Below are 17401 nucleotides of genomic sequence, written 5' to 3' on the forward strand. Positions count from 1 at the left end.
ACCTTGGATGGGTCCGAAGCTGCTGGGCAAGTACTGGTTTCTGAGGAAGTAGTTCACACTACCGATTCTCGACACAGACCAACGACTTATTTCGCGTCTATAGTTCTTTCGAAAACTACCGAGTTTCTAAGGCCCAGAGTACAAACCACACCCAAGAAACCGACGACCCAATCTCAGGCACTTGCTTCCTTGCCTCAGTGTCAGATGCTTAAAATGTCGGAAGACCTTATAATACTTAACAGGGGAAGCCAGGCTACCCCTTCCAAAAGAAAAAGAGATTTGTCCCCAGTAGTTTTATCTGAACAGGAGTCCGATGACTCTGATGCATCTGATTATGAAGATGTGCAACCCCTCTCAGCTTATGACGATTCTGATGCAGAGGAATCCATCCCTTCAGCCTCTCCACCCGAGGATTTTTCATTTGGGGAAACCCTACATACCTTAAGGGAATATTTCCAATGGGAATGTCAGGATACTCTGTCAAAAAAGACTCTGGGAATTCCTAGCTCTTCCACAGCAGAGACCTCTGGCCATTCCTGGATGTTGTGAATGATGTTTTTATGGAATCCAGTTTGACTCCTGACACTCTCCCGCTCTCAGGAAACCAGACAGGTACTATAGAGTCCCTGACTCTCTCAAAGTTCTATTAAAAAATCCTACTGCTGACCCCGAGGCCATCTCAAGGACATAAAGAAATTAAAGCAACTACGGCTAAGAATCCCACCCCCTCAGATAGGGATTCCCAAGCATTAGACAGATGGGGTAAAAATTATACACCTCTGCTACTCTTGCTATTAGAGCACTAAATTGTCAGTTCCATATGCTGAAATATCAGCAACATACCATGGAACTTCTCAAACAAAAAATATCTTCCTTTCCTGCTTGTGCAAAAAATAGAGTTACAAGAGTTAATGCATTCTGCAAGTCAAGTAAATAAGCACATCTTACAATGTGTTTTTTCACGCCCTAGAAGCATCTTGCATGGCAGCTGTATCTGGTTCTGTCTTTAGAAGGCATGCTTGGCTAAAGGAACAGCCCTTGCTAGACAATGTCAAATTCTAAATTATTGGACGCACCACTGCACAAAGACAGCTTATTTGACACCAAGGCAGAGGAGGTCTTAAAAAAAAGATGGAAGAAAAAGCTAAATCAATGCAGACAGTTAAAGACTTCTTTCAGGTCCAGCCACCGAGGTTCAGTAGGCATTGCCGCTCCAAGCACTGATCCTTTCCTGCCCCCTCCAGGTCAGCTCAGCCCAGACCTCCGGGAAGCATGCCCCCCCAGAGAATGCAGAGGTCTAAACAATGGAGTTCCTCCTCTTCAAAACCAGGGAGTGCTATGCTACCTCCTCATGGTAAGAACTCACAATGACTTCACGCTTCCACCCCCTCCCTCTGCCCACCTGCTGTGGCCCCAAGGAGGAAAATTCTCCTTCCACGCAAGCACCTGGGCCACCATTACCAACAACTGCTGGGTCCTCAACATAGTGTCCCAGGGATACAAATTTTATTTCCACACTCGACCAACCCCGAAAGGGTTCCCATATCTTCCCCCAAACCTGTGGGCAGAGGCCAAAAAGCATGTCCTTTCCCTGCTCTCTCTGAAGGCAGTAGAGCATGTTCCTGCAGAACAGGTAGGGCAAGGGTTCTACTCCAGACTCTTCCTGGTACCCAGAAAAGAGGGCACCTGTAGCCCCATCCTTGATCTATCCATCCTGAACACTTTCCTGGTGATGCCAAAATTCAAAGTGCTCACCCTCCAGCAACTTGCTGTCCAAGGATGCTTGGTTAGCCACCCTAGACCTAAAAGAGGCCTACCTACACATCCCAATCAGGGAATCTTGCAGGAAATCTCTCTGTTTCAGGGTGGGATCACTGCTCTTTCAGTTCTCTGTGCTTCCCTTTGGCTTATCCACTGCTCCCAGAGTTTTCACAAAATGCCTTGCTTCCGCCATTGCTTTTTGCAAAGAAATATTCAAATTTACCCATACTTAGACGACTGCCTGATTCAAGCAGACAGTCAGGAAAAGCTAAGTACAGAATCTCAATGGTGCACCACGAACTGTGAACAAATCCAATAGGTTCAGTAAAAAATAAAGTCTTTTATTAAATATAAAGAGAACAACAAACAAAGGTAAGCGCTTTCACGTCATACAGACGCTTCTTCAGACCTCAATAAAATTCAATATAAATCACTTCTTATATGCAGAAAGCTGAATGCCTCATTAACATAATTGGCTCTATAGCATTTGATGAATTAAAGTGCTAGTGCTTTTTGCTATGAAAACCAACAACTATATAATTCAAATCACTATGTGATTAATGAAAAGACCTAATGTCCGTCAGTTCGTGGTGCACCATTGAGATTCTGTACTTGACTTTTGGAATATTTGTTATCCACAAGGTGCTTCACTCGAGAAGAAAAAGTTTTTTGCTGGAAAGTCAGGAAAAGCTGCTAAAAAACCTGACCTTTGTGAAGGACCTACTGACCTCCCTGGGGTATACTATCAGTGAAAAGAAATCCAAACTAGTACCCACGCAAAAAAATTGTATTCCTGGGAGCAAGCCTGGACACGGCATCCCAGATGGCATTCCTTACACCAGAAAAACAAACCTACCTGACAGCCTACTTTTCTCAACTAGCCACCAGACCTCAGTTATCCGCAAGGAAAATCCTGCAAGCTCTGGGGTTCATGGCTTCTTGCATTCTACTCATTCCATATGTCGGAAAGTACAGTGGTACCTAAAAAGCCTTTGGTGTCAACACTACCAAGAACTGGAAACTCTTATACCAATGATACCTTGTTTAAGTAAAGATTTCCTTTGGTGGGCAGCAGCATGCATCCATAACAAGGGACTGTCCTTCTCACAACCCCACCCACCCTGCCCAGACCCTCACCACAGACGCATCATTACTATGCCTGGGGTGCACACCAGGACGACAGGTGCATTCAGGGCAAATGGAGCCCAAACCAAATACATCTGCACATCAGCCTAAAAGAGATGTTAGCTGTTCAGCAAGCTGACAGCCTTTCAGACCCCTACTCTCCCTGGGGCCTCTACTGATCAAAACAGACAACACCACTGTGATGTATATCAACAAGCAGGGAGGAACCCTCTGTGCAGGCTCGCCATGACCCTTTGGCGCACAGCCTCAGCCATGCAAATACACCTGCTAGCACAGTTCCTGCCAGGCTCTCTAAACTCTCTGGCAGGCAACTTAAACAGAAATCTTCTGGACCCACATGAGTCGCAGCTAGATCAAAGAACCTTCACCCTTGTAACCCAGAAATGGGGCATCCCGAAGGCTGACCTCTTTGCTTCCCACTCCCAACCATCAGCTCAGCAAATTCTGCACCAGGGAACGTCACAGCAAGGCCTGGAAAGTAGATGCTCTATCCTTCCAGTGGGTCATCCTCTCAGTCTATGCATTCTCCCCTCTACCACTCATTACAATGATACTGCTCAAAATAAGGGAGGAAAAACCGAGAACAATCCTGATTGCCCCAGATTGGCCACGCCAGCACTGGTATCTTCTGCTGCGAAGCTGATCACCTCTGCCACCATGGCATCTCCCTCCGATCCCAACACTCCTGACTCAGAGGAATGGAGAATTCATGCATCCCCAATTGCAGACCCTCAATCTGGCAGCCTGGCTTATTCCCTGACCACTGCACAAGCTGCCAATCTAAGCAAACAAGTTCTAGATGTTATACATGAGGCCAGACGCCCTAGCACTAGAAAGTCCTTATGCTGATGAGTGGAAAAGGTTTTGCACCTGGATCCAGGCTAAGGGAGCTGGAACTGCTCAGCCCTCCGTACCTCTTATCCTGGATTACCTGGCTGACCTACCACACAGGGGTCTATCCTCCTCTTCCATTAAAATGCATGCCTCTGCCATCTCTGCTCATTTCAGCATAGAGCCACCTCTTTTCTCCCACGTTCTCATCAAACAGTTCCTAAGAGTGGCTAACAACTTGAGGCCACCCAGAAGAGCACCTACCCCAGCTTGGGACCTTAACTTTCTTTTGGAAAAACTCACCCTGACCCCCTTTGAACCAACAGCGTCAGCAGAGTTAAAGTTCCTCTCTTGGAAGACTGCCTTTCTTCTGGCCATCACTTTAGCTAGAAGAGTATCCGAGCTACAAGCACTAATGGCTGTAGAGCGCTTCATCATTTTCCATGCTGACAGGGTCTCCCTCAGGACTTAACCCATCTCTCATGCCAAACGTGGTGTCCAGTGTGGCTCTCAACCAATCCATTCATTTGCCCACCTTTTTCCCTAACCCACAAAACAAGGGGGAAAGGATTCTGCACACTCTAGATGTGCACAGACAGCTCAGATTCTACCTAGACAGGACTAAATCATTTAGGAAGACTGATCAATTGTTAGTCAGCTTTGCTACAGGAGCAGAGGGCTAGGCCATATCCAAACAAACCATTTCCAGATGGAAAGCACACTGCATCAATTTCTGCTACAAGCAGCATGGGAAACCTCCCCACAAGGGAGTCAGGAAACATTCTACCAGAGCAACCTCCACCTCTGCAGCTTTCCTCAGAGGGATCCCCACCAGGGACATACTGGAGGCTGCAACATGGACATCTGTTCATACCTTCACCAAGCATTACCAGCTGTCTTTTCCAAATCCAGGGCAGGCTTTGTCACAGCAGTCTTGCAGTGCGTACTAGCCAGCCCCAGTCTTCTTGACTGCCTCCACCCTTTTCTTCAGCTGTGGGAATTAACCCAAATGTGATGACTGCAACAGTGAAACACGAAGAACATAGTACAGTTGTGTACACTTACCATAAATGTAGATGTTTGAGTGTATTCACTGTTGCAATCCTGGTTTCCCTCCCTCCATCCCCCTTGTCTCTCTCTCTACCCTTACAAGGATGTTTTGGTATTTACTTTCTACCGGTGGTGTTCTTCCACCATAACCTAGATCACTCTTGGTGGCTCCTGACAGGGCAAGAAAAACTGATGTAATGGTGTTGGCTGCTTTAATTTATAACACTGATGACCTGACGTCAGTCCTGGAGCGACTGTAACCGACGCAGAAATACTAAAGCTCTCGTGTTCGTGCCGACTGAGGGCTACCCTGGCAGGGATAACCCAAATGTGATGACTGCAACAGTGAGTACACTCAAACATCTATATTTAAGTGTACACAACTGTACTTTTCCATTCCTTTAGATGAGACTGTACTCAAAGAACCTCTTCTATTCCAGAGAAGACCCCTACAGATGGATGTCAGACACAGTTCTTTCTGGACATAGTCCACAAATAGGGTACACCTCAGATCTTTTTACCTACACCTCCCAAGATAAAAACCTTCCAGCCACTGTCAATACACATTCCACCGGAGCAGTCTCCTCTGGTGTCTTCTTCAAAGGAATCTATTTAGATTCTTCCTGGAGGCTGCCATTTGAACCTCTGTGCAAGTTTTTACCAAGCATTACAGAGCATATGCCTTTTCCAAATGCAGGACCTCGATTGCTGGATCTCTTCTCTTTGGATGGCAGACAGCACCCGTTTTCCTAATCCTACCCCCTTCAACAACAGTTAACTTTGGGAATCACCCACAAGTAGTGGAGTACTGTAGCAATGATCAAAGGAAGGACATAGTACAGTTGTCATAATTTAGCATAACAGTAGATGTCCTACTGATCATTGTTACAGTATTGCTTCTTTATCTCCTTCCTCCATCTTTACTGTGCTTCATGGACCAAGGTGGGTATTCTTTTCCCATCATTTTACTTGGACATGGTCATTTTTTTATGTACCTTTATCTCTGGCCTTTTCAGGAGTTCTGCTGAGGCTGGACAGTCTGAGAATCCTATGCTCATACATCTGCTAGTGTACCCTTGTGCCCATAGGCTAAGGTCATGTGCTGGAGCATTAATCAAGTTTTTTGAATTTGATACCTTGGTCAGATGCTAGGTTATGCTCTGCAGGAAAAACCCACAAGTACTGGAATACCCTAACAGTGCTCAGTAGGACTGCTGTTGTGGTAAAAACAACTGTACTTTCATTGAATGTTGCACAATCTGTAAAGTCCACCTTCACGCTCTTTCCAGCTTGGGCAGATGGGATCCTTTTAGTAGAATGTGATGAGTTATGTGCTGCTGTGCATTTTCCTATCAATCCCTGTAGAGTTGGGCTGTTTGTTTAAAAAAAAAAAAAAAAAAAAACTTTTGTAAAAGGAGTGCAGTCACCTCCAGTTGTTACAGTGTTAGTACTGAGGCAAGATTGAAAGCATGTGGCATGGTGCTAGAACTTAATCTTCCTTACCTGAGAGTAAATGTTAGTATACATTCTGGTATGCTATTGCCATTTTGTCTAACATCAGGCTAGATTGGTATTTTAAGTGCTACATTCGATTCTCGGCTGGAGCACCTTCTGTGTGGAGTCTGCATGTCCTCCCTGAGGTCGAGTGGCGTTCGAAAGACATGCGTGAATGGGCGTGCCTTTGTTGGAGGTTGAGTGTCGGGCTGACACCTCTACTGTAAAAATCAACTGCCAATCATTAGCAGACCGGAGTTCCGCTGTGGCGACCCCTAACCGGGAAAAGCCGAAAGAACAACTTTGCTTCTCTCATAGCAGAAACTCTCACAGTTGCAATAGCTGGTCTACCCCTACCCTGACCCTTGACCTTTAAAGTGCAAATCAACTACAGGATAAGGGAGTGTGCTGCTTCTATCAGCTTTGGAGGTGGTTTATTAGTTATACCTCTGTGTGAGTGCAAGAGGCTTTTTGGGTTGGTTGATTGATGGAGTGCCTTCTGTCACGGATCTGCATTTCCTTCCTTTGTCTGCATGGGTTTTACCTGAGCACTTGTTTCCTCCCATGTCCCAGAGACATGCAACAAGTAGATTGATGACTGTCACTTGTCTGTTATATGAAAGAGAGGCCTGGCAGAATGTGCATGGAACACACTGCAAACGACAGGGACTGTGCATGATGTCACTATAGGAGCCAGATGCGACTTAACATTATTAGATGAATACATTATTTCTGGTCGTCTTTCAGATTTCACAGTGAATGGTATGACTAGAGTCTGTATTTCCTTTTGTGCTAGAATTTTAGAAGCAGTTTTCTGCAGCTTATCTTGTTCTGCTAAAGTAGACCACGCAAGCAGTTTGTGTTGTAAAATGAAGTAAAGTGTATAGCATGATTTGTACTGAATACTGTTATTTGTTGTTTCAAATGCATGATTTTTTCAAAGTCAAGTCAGATGTAAAAGCTGTGTCAGTTCTGATAGTTGCTTTTAGATACCACTTGTAGTTAGAATGTTGACTTTAAGTATTCAAAGTGCAGTTACTAATGCAGGTTTTCATCCTTTTGCTTACATTTCACCTTACAGTCTACTGTTAACTAAGTTTCTGGAAAGGCATGTCACTATATTGAAAGAAGCTATTTTTTAAATCCCTAACTTAAGTAGGAAAGCAGATTTCTTGGTTTTGGTAAGTTGTCCAGTAACAGTTGGTCAGAAATAGAACTGTTGATCAGTTCATGTAAAGTAATGTGCTTTACTTTTGCACCAACTTGTAAAGTAATTGCAAACTAGTTTTGCTTGGACCAAGCCAGTGTTGCTTCAGTCTTTTGCTATTAACTTGTTTCAGCTTATTTCTTTTAGGTTAAACAGATGGCTGTTTCTTCAAATGTTTGAGATGCCTTTATGCAGCTACGGAACAATGTTTCTTTTTCCTTCTCCATTTGCAGGTATCCTGTATTGGAGAGAACCACTGATGTCTTCCATTAATAACTCTGCTTTTCTTTCCTAAATGCAAAGCTTACAAAGTTATTTTTCCCCTTTCTGAATGCTGAAGTGCTGTCTTTGAAATTGTGTTTACAAAACTAAAAACTGTTGTATTGATCGTGATGCAGTTGTGCTAAATGACTTTCCACCAATGGCCTCTAGGCATAGTGTCTTTGCTAGAACCGTTATAGTTATGGATACTAACTGGTTGAACAATTCATATTTCTGACATCTAAGCAAGGGGTTACTAGCCGGTGAAAATTTGTTGTAATAGTTTTGCTGCAAACTGTTTCTGTAATCTGTGGGATGGAAAAGTCTTTTTCATACATTTTGGAGGGGTTTTTGTGCGTGTGTTTTTTGCTGCTTGGCGGCTTTTTTATCCACCCTTTTCAAGCTGGTGTGACAGTACATTGGTGCCATAAGGCAACAGAGTCTTGCTGCGAAAAACCTTCTCAGTGCCAAAATGTAGTATTTTGTTTTATTCCTTTTTTAGTATGCCTTAAATAATTTCAGTGGTCAGTTTTGTTTAACCTTTTAATTACTGCAGCATTGAAAGCTCACATTTATGTACTTAATGTTTCACGTTTAGTTGATAAACTTCTCAGAATTGTACCCGAAAGCAGATCGTGGATTGAGTGTAGTGCAGCAAATGTCCATCTGCTCTTGATTTTACTTGTGTTTGATACATTGTGTGGCATACTGGAATGAGGGTACTTATTACATATGCTACCCAGAGAGACTGCTAAGAGTAAATGGTATAATGCTTTATTTTCTGATTTGTTTTACGGACTATTTTTAATTTATGTAAGAAAGGAGAAGGGGTGTTTTCTTGACTTTCATCTTGATACATTATCCTTAAATGGCATTTTCACTTGAAACCACAGAAAATTGTGGAAGTTGAATGTTTGCTTCCCAAATGGGATATTTATGTTTGGGACATATGCCCCAAGGTTTATTTTTACTGACATCTTAAGGATTAAGAGTCTGTTCATTATGCACCGAGAAACAGCAGAAAGAGGGCGTACATCTGGAGTAGTTTACATAGAGCCCTGACATACATATTTTTGAAAACTCCAGTGTACTTGGTATTATGGTGTTAAACAGCAGAGAATTTTACTGAAACTGTTTGGGTTTTGCTGTTTGAAAGATTGCATGTTCTGTGGGGTCAGGGTGAATTGACCTTTTGCTTTGACATTGCCTTCGAGACTACTGAAGCAGGCCTGGAAAATCTCGGAGCAGCAGCTGTGGCCATTAATTTTGCAGCTTTGTTTAAACTGACTGCCACTCCCTGCAAAATTTGATTTGCTTGTAGTTCAGTACTATAAAGAAATAGCCATTGGCGGGTGAGATGAGTTCACAGCTGGAAATTCTAAACCACTGTGGTTTAATAAAATTCTTCTGACTAAAATTGTGGCATATAAAATATTGGTATTAAGTCCTTAGAATTCTTTAATTTCATAGTATGTTCATAGTTGTCAAATTTGCTTTGTTTTTGTACATGTTTTGTAAGCATTTTTAATCTTTCTTAACTTGTGCAAGCTTTGTGATGTTTTCCAGAGTCTGTAAAGTTGTAACCAAATTTTCCTTGCTAATGGCTATTGCTAACCTCTTTGCTTATTGTTTGTTCATTTTGCTTCTCTATTTGAAGTAGGTGAATAACAAGATGCTTTTACCTTCTCTAGAACATATCCTCCCCTGAGAGTTCCCCTGCGCATATGCCTGAATCCCTGTCACCTGAGGTAGTTATTACAGCATCTCACTTAGAGCAGCAGCCTGATTAGACAAAGGGTTTTTGTGATCAAATCCTTATTGCATGGACCTTCTCTTAAAAAGAAAGTTGGGGTGGACTGTGCATGACTTTATTAACTAAACTTGAGCTCAGAGTGTGATTTATTAATGTGGAATATCAGATTAACAAAAATGGCTGATGCTGTAGATGGTGGGAAGTGAAATATGGTTTTGTTAAAAAAGGTCTGCAATTCTGTGCAGCAAAAATTGTTGGCTCATAGATGAGAAATTGTATTAGAACTTGTACCCCACTATTGGCCCTCTATAGCCAGGTTTGGATGGAGTCACATGCCATTCTCTACATTAAAAGCATGCTTAAAGATGGTATTGTTTTTTTCAGGTTCATTACTTTGCTTGCATTATGACTGTTATTCAGTAATGAAAAAGAAGTCTGTGACTCTTTCCCCTACACTTTTTATGCTATTTAGTAATGTATGTAGAGAGTTGCACATAAACTTGTATGTTAGCTGATGTTTTTCATGTTTCACTGTTGCAGTCATTACACTTGGATTATCTGGCTGCAGGTAGCCCTCAGCCCGAATACCAGAGTCTTGGGATTTCTGCGTCGGATGCTGCCGCCTCTTCCATGACGTCAGGGGTATAAAACATGCAGCCAATGCCATTACATCAGCTTTTCTTGCCGCGCGGGAGCCCGCAGCAGAAGCAGTTCGCAAGTGCCAGTCGGCCGCTAGCTGAAATTTTCATTTTTCGAGTTTCAAACCTGAAGTCTTCTAAAGCTAATTACCCCAGTGGGGATTCTTTTTTTCTTGCTCTAACTGATTTCAGAAAAAAGTTAACAATTGTATTGCCTGTGTAAAGCAAATATCACACAGAGATTTTCATTCTTATGGCATCACCTGTTTAGGCCCAGACCACGACGTTCCTCGCTGTCGGTTTTGTGCCTTGTTTAACATCCAAACTAAATGTCGTTGAGCTATCTTTGTTGCTAAATTGTTTCGCTCTCATTCTCTATTCCGAAATGGCTTTGGTAAGCCATCCGACTACCGATCTTCTGAAAAAACGTAAGGATAAAGACAGAGACAGACCGCATAGGTCCAAAATTGCCGACTACGCTTCCGTTAAGCTAGTCACCAGTCCGCCGGTACTCAGTGAGGTGCCTTCGCAGCCCCTGATACCCGCTTCTACAGATTCACAGGCCTCTGCTGAGACCCATTTGGAGTCCGGTATACCACGAGATGCTGCTTCGATTATGGAACCTGCTGATGTCTCTACCTTGGATGAGTCCGGAGCTGCTGTGCAGGCACCGGGTTCTGAGGGTGTATTCCGACCTTCCGATGTTTGTATTAAACCTCCTACTTCATTCCAGACTAAAACAACCGAGTTTCTCAGGCCCAGAGTTTGCACTACGCCTAGAAAACCGACGACCAAAGCGCATGCTCAAGCTCCCATGCCACAGAAACAAGTGCTTAAAATGGCTGAAGACCTTATAACTCTAATCAGGGGAAGCCAGCCTTACCCATCTAAAAGACAAAGAATTGATTTCCCTTCTGATTCAACAGACCATAAGTCTGATTACTCTGATCCCTCTGATTATCAGGACATACCCTTATATACCTATGAGGATTCAAATGCAGAGGATTCCAATCCCTCTGCCTCCCCTCCAGAGGACTTTTCTTTTGGTGAAACCTTGCATACCTTAAAAGAGTATTTCCGCTGGGAAATCCAGGACTACCCACAGTCCAAGAAGAGACTCAGAATTTTTAGACTTGCCTCAGCACAGTCCTCTAGCTTTACCCACTGTCCTGGATATTATAGATGATGTTTTCATGGAGTCCAGTCTTACTCCTGATACTTTACCACTAGCTCCTAGAAAGCCTGACTGGTACTACAGGATACCTGACTCACAAATTTCTCTTTAAGAATCCCACTACGGATCCAGAGACCATTTCCCAGGGACCTAAAGATATTAAGGCTACTACAGCCAAAAATCCTACCCCTTCAGTCAGGGATTCGAGGGCTCTAGACAGATGGAGCAAGAATGTATATACCTCTGCAACTCTTGCCATCAGGGCTTTAAATTGCCAGTTTCACTTGTTGAAGTACTAGCAGTATATTATGGAACTGATTAAACAAAAAATTTTGTTGCTTCCAGATTTTGCAGAAAATAAAGATTTACAAGAGTTTTACTGCATTCTGCAAACCAAGTCAGTAAAGATACTTTGCAGTGTGGTTTTGATTACTTAGAAGCATCTTGCAGGGCTGCTGTCACTGGGTCTGTACTGAGAAGGCATGCTTGGCTGAAAGAACAAATATTGCCAGATCATGTCAAAGCAAAATTACTAGATGGTCCATTAAACCAGGAGCATTTGTTTGGCACAAAAGCAGAAGAGGTTCTTAAAAAGATGGAGGAAAAAGCTTAATCTATGCAAACTGTTAGATTTCTTACAGGGACAGCCACCTAGATTTAGTAGGCATTGGCCTTCTAAAAACTGGTCCTTTCCAGTCCCTACCAGCTCTTCTCAGCCCAAACCCAGGGGCAACAGACCACCAAGGCTAACAGTCTCAGGGTACACAGAGATCTAAACAATGGATTGCTCCTCCTCAAAAACAGGGGGTGGTAAGCCACCCCTTTATGGAAAAAAATTCACATTGACTTGTATATCATCCTTCCCAGCCATGCCCAAGTACTTGCACCCCTTGGAGGAAAAATCGCCCTGCATGCAGAAAAACAGGACTGATGGGTCATAAACATTGTAACCAAACACAATCACTAGGTCCTCACACCCAGTATAGACTAATAGCAGCAAACAAAGAATCGTGCTGTAGGTAACAATAAAGGCTGTCCTCCACCTATACGTATGAAAGAAGACGAACTGACCAATAATTATTTCCAAAATCTTACCAACTCTTTATTTGAACACACCATCTCAAATTAAAACAGATTGAGCGCGCTTTCGTCTCCTATCGTGAGACTTCATCAGAATCTTCAGTTAACACATTAATTCTGTTTAAATACTCTCATAATTAACCAATTCTTAGTTGATTAATTGTTAGTCACTTGGGTACAATTGATTCCAGTTCTAAGTGACCCTTAACTGTATGCACTCTATTATAAATTCACTTATCTACAGCTGTCATACACTCATGAAATCTTGTATACCTAAAAATATATATATTTTGTTTGTTTAAAGTAAAATACTTGTAAATATACATGTAAATATAAATTTAAATACAAGTATATTAAAAATATATAAAAAAACATACTTCCATACAAATAAATTCATATACATAAACATAAAATCTTGAAGGCAGTGAACATGGACAACAAATTAACTTCATATTGTTGGTTATGTGTATAACAAACCCTATTACAAAAACATATATAATATATACTTCATAAAAGATATATAAAATCCATTAAAATATTTAGTCCCCTACTATATTTAAATATGTTAAAAATGCTAATTAAAATGTCTTATGAATAATGATATCAAAAATTATATATATATACTAATTATCCTAAAATACGTCATAAATATATGAAGTTATTAATGTATATACCAATTTTTAATATATATTTTTTATTTTTTATATATATGTTTTTGTACCAAGGAATAATTACTGTATAATTCAATTAATACTTGTATATTGCTAAAAAGAATGTAATCAAAATATACTTTGATCTTTTGCCAACCAGTCATGACAACGTAATAACTGTATAAAACTATCTACCTAACTATCTACAAATTCTGTAGTGATTAATAAAAAACACTTTTCATTTCTTCTTTCTAACATGGTTTGATGCCAATATTTTCAAGGCAGGTTTGATTGAATTGTGGTAATTCATTCCTGGATATACACAAGAGTCCAATCTAATCTGCCAAATCATCTCGCGGTATTCCAGGAAAGTTTCCCAATCACCTCTCCTTTCCTTTTGTTTCACTACCTCAAGTACCCAGAATTTTATATCCATATTCTGACAAGTTATTGAATGCCTATAAAGTGCTTTATTCTCATTCTTTTTGTTTATGTCCCTGATATGCACATATGTACGAGTTTTCAGATGTCTTTCAGTCTTGCCTATATAATATCCCCAGCATGATTGACCATAAGCTAAATAAACCACTCCTTTTGTATAACAACTTGTATAGGCGTGACTTTTAATTGTAAAATTAATGCTGGGTATATTAATTTCCTTTCTACAGGCAATGTATGAGCATTGTGCACACCTCCCACATTTATGTGTGCCCACCTTTAGTAATGCCCCTTCTTTTTCTTGTGCCTTCTTTTTCTCTAAGATGTTTTTCAAGTTTCTATTTCTTCTAAATGTGTATTTAAGTTGCTGTTGGAATATGTTTATTCTCATGGGCATTGTTTTAAACATATTCCAAATCCCATTAATGCCCTTTTTTAACCAACCTATGTCAGAATAATAAGTTAAAATTAACCGGGGTATTACCTTTTCTATTGTTTTACTTGTTTCCATGTTATTATCCCTATTTGTGTCGTACTCATTGTTCATGCTCGTGTCCATACTGGTGGCATTATTGAATGTCCCTTTGTCATGCTGTCCATTCACCAATAATGGCCTATATCTACTATTACGTTTCTTAATTCTTTTTTAGTATTTTCCACCATATTATTGGGGTAATTCCTTAAACATCTCCTGTACAACATCTAATTCACTTGTAAAATCACAAAACTCAGTTGTCATTCTAGATACTCTGATCATTTCTCCTTTTACTATATTTCTTTTTATATGGTAAGGATGGTCACTTTGGTAATGCAGATATGAATCTGAGTAACATTTCTTTCTAAAAATTTTTGATTTATATACTTTTTTCATATAATCTTTAATAATCGTTACATCTAAATAATGTATTTCGTCCTTATTACTTTCATATGTAAATTTCAAAAAATTGGTACTACTATTTACATATTTCATAAATTGTTCAATTAATTCTTTTCCACCATTCCATATTATAATAATATCATCCAGGAATCGAAAATACCTTATTATATGCTGTTGAAAAGTTGACCCAAAAATATATGTTTTCTCCCAAAACAACATTATTATATTTGCATAAATGGGTGCACATGCTGAACCCATGGCAACTCCGTCCATTTGATGATAGATATCCCCTTGAAAATAAATAAAATTATATTTTAAAACTAATTCCATATTTTCCAAGACTAATCTGAATTCTTCTGGGTTCAGCATGTTATTTATAATGCACTCAATTTATAATTGAGTGCATACAGTTAAGGGTCACTTAGAACTGGAATCAATTGTACCCAAGTGACTAACAATCAACTAAGAATTGGTTAATTATGAGAGTGTTTAAACAGAATTAATGTGTTCACTGAAGATTCTGATGAAGTCTCACGATAGGAGACGAAAGCGTGCTCAATCTGTTTTAATTCGAGAGTGTGTTCAAATAAAGAGTTTGTAAGAGTTTGGAAATAATTATTGGTCAGTTCGTCTTCTTTCATACGTATAGGTGGAGGACAACCTTTATTATTACCTACAGCACGATTCTTTGTTTGCTATTCATAAACATTGTATCCCAGGCATGCAGATTCCACTTCCACTCACCCCAAGGCGGGTTGCCAGACCTTCCTCCAAACCAGTGGGCAGAGGCTCAAATGCAAGTACTTTTTCTTCTCAGTGTCAGGGCTGTTCAGCCTGTTCCAGTGTAGCAAAGAGGACAGTGTTTCTACTCCAGACTTTTACTGGTGCCCAGAAAAGAGGGCTCTTGGCCCCCTATCCTGGACCTGTCCATTCTCAACACCTTCCTGGTGGTCCCAAAATTCAAAATACTTGCTCTACAACAGTTGCTTCCTATGCTAGCCAAGGACTTCTGGCTAGTCACCCTAGACCTACAAGAAGCTTATCTGCACATCCTCATAAGGTGAATATTGCAGGAAATATCTATGTTTCAGGGCAGGCTCTATGCACTACCAGTTCTCTGCACTTCCCTTTGGCTTATCTACTATGCCCAGGGTATTCACAAAGTGCCTGGTTCCAGACATTGCATACTGCAGGCAGAGAAATATTCAAATTTGTCCATACTTGGACGATTGCCTGATTCAGGCGGACAGTCAGGAATTGCTACTTCAGCACCTGGCATTTGTAGAGACACCTCTAACTTCTCTGGGGTACACCATCAACGAAAAGAAATCACATCTGGTGCCCATCCAAAAGATTATATTCCTGGGAGCAAGCTTGAACACAACTTCCCAGATGGCATTCCTTACTCCAGAAAAGCAGGTTTATTTTACAAACTACTTCAAGCTAATGGCCACCAGAACCCAGCTGTCTGCAAGAAAAAGACTGCAAGCTCTAGGGTTCATGGCCTCATGCTTTCTACTGATTCCATATGCAAGATTGAATATGAGGAAACTTTAGTGGTACTTAAAAAGTCTCTGGTGCCAACATTCTCGGGACCTGGAAACAATTATTCATATCATTCCTTGTCTAAGGGCAGAGTTCCTTTGGTGGGCAGAGGCTTGCAACCACAACAAGGGACTCCCTTTCACTCAAACCCTCACCTCCCAAACCCTGACAACAGTCTTATCAGACTATGCATGGGGGGCTCACACGGCTGGCAATTGCATTCAAGGCAAATGGAGCCCAGGACAAATTCACCTACATATCATTCAAAAAGAAATGTTAGCTGTACAGAATGCTCCGACAGCCTTCAAAAACCTTATCCTTCCAGGACAACTCTTGATAAAGACAGGCAACACCACAGTTATGTGGTACATGCAGGGGGGAACTCATCCCTACCCACTCTGCAGGTTAGCCATGGCCTTGTGGAACACAGCATTGAGCAACCAAGTGCACCTGCAAGCTCAGTTCCTGCCAGGCAAACAAAATTCACTGGTAGATGACATGAGCAGAAATCTACTGGACCCACACAAGTGGAAACTGGAACCCAACTCATTCAAACTTCTAACACACAGGTGGACCTCTTTTCCGCCCCCCCTAAAACTATCAATTGAGCAAATTATGCACCAGAAATCCTCACAGCCAAGCATGGAAAGTGGATGCCTTGTTCTTTACATGGGAAAACCTCTCAATTTATGCCTTTCCCCTCCTCTCAAAAGTACTACTAAAGATCAAACAGGACAAACCAAGGACAATCCTTATTGCCCCGGACTGGCCCTGCCAGCACTGGTAGCCACTCCTACTCAGTCTGGCAGTAGTGTCACCCTGACACCTACATCAAACCCCCTCCCTGCTGTCCCAGCAGGAAGGAAAGATTTTGCATCCTCAGCTGCAAACCCTGAACCTTGCAGCCTGGCTTATTCCATAAATACTCCAGCAACCCTCAGCAAACAGGTGCTGGACATCATCCTTGAGGCCAGACGGCCTAGTACTAGGAAATCCTATTCAGAAAAATGGAAAAGATACTGTTCTTGGAGCCAGTCTCAAGGAAAGGAGACAGCCGTGCCCACCTTACCTCAAATTCTAGATTACCTAGCAGAGCTGCTCCCCAAAGGCCTATCCTTTTCTTCTATTAAGATTATTGCCTTGGCCATCTCAGCTCATTATAATACTGAGCCCACGTCTCTCTTCTCACCCTCTGGTCAAACAGTTCCTGAGAGGAGCTAACAATTTAAGACCCCTGAGGAGAGTGCCCACCCCCTGTCTGGGACCTTAACTTTGTACTAGAGAAACGCATGCTTCCCCCTTTTGAGCCTGCTGCTAAAGCACAGTTAAAATTCCTCTCTTGGAAAACAGCCTTACTTCTTGCCATCACTTCAGCAAGAAGAGTATCTGAGTTACAGGCACTAATGGCTGTGGAACCCTTCATTATTTTCCATGCTGACCAGGTTTCCCTCAGGACTAACCCATCTTTTATGCCCAAGGTGGTATCCAGTGTGGCT

General features: G+C 41.6%; 1 protein-coding gene across 2 annotated transcripts in view; it reads left to right on the forward strand.

The window, feature by feature from the left end:
* Positions 1-17401, forward strand: part of SETD5 (SET domain containing 5) — a 2687190-nt gene that overhangs the window by 2400531 nt on the left and 269258 nt on the right. The window contains exon 19 of one of the 2 annotated variants that reach the window (XM_044078031.1): positions 9442-9498. The exons of the other annotated variant lie outside the window; for it this stretch is intronic. Coding sequence (XP_043933966.1) covers positions 9442-9498 — 57 coding nt within the window. The remainder of the gene's footprint in view (positions 1-9441; positions 9499-17401) is intronic. 2 annotated transcript variants of the gene reach the window in all.

The sequence above is a fragment of the Protopterus annectens genome, chromosome 7.part0 (assembly GCF_019279795.1).
Source record: "Protopterus annectens isolate FY-2018-M chromosome 7.part0, PAN1.0, whole genome shotgun sequence".
Taxonomy (NCBI): domain Eukaryota; kingdom Metazoa; phylum Chordata; order Ceratodontiformes; family Protopteridae; genus Protopterus; species Protopterus annectens.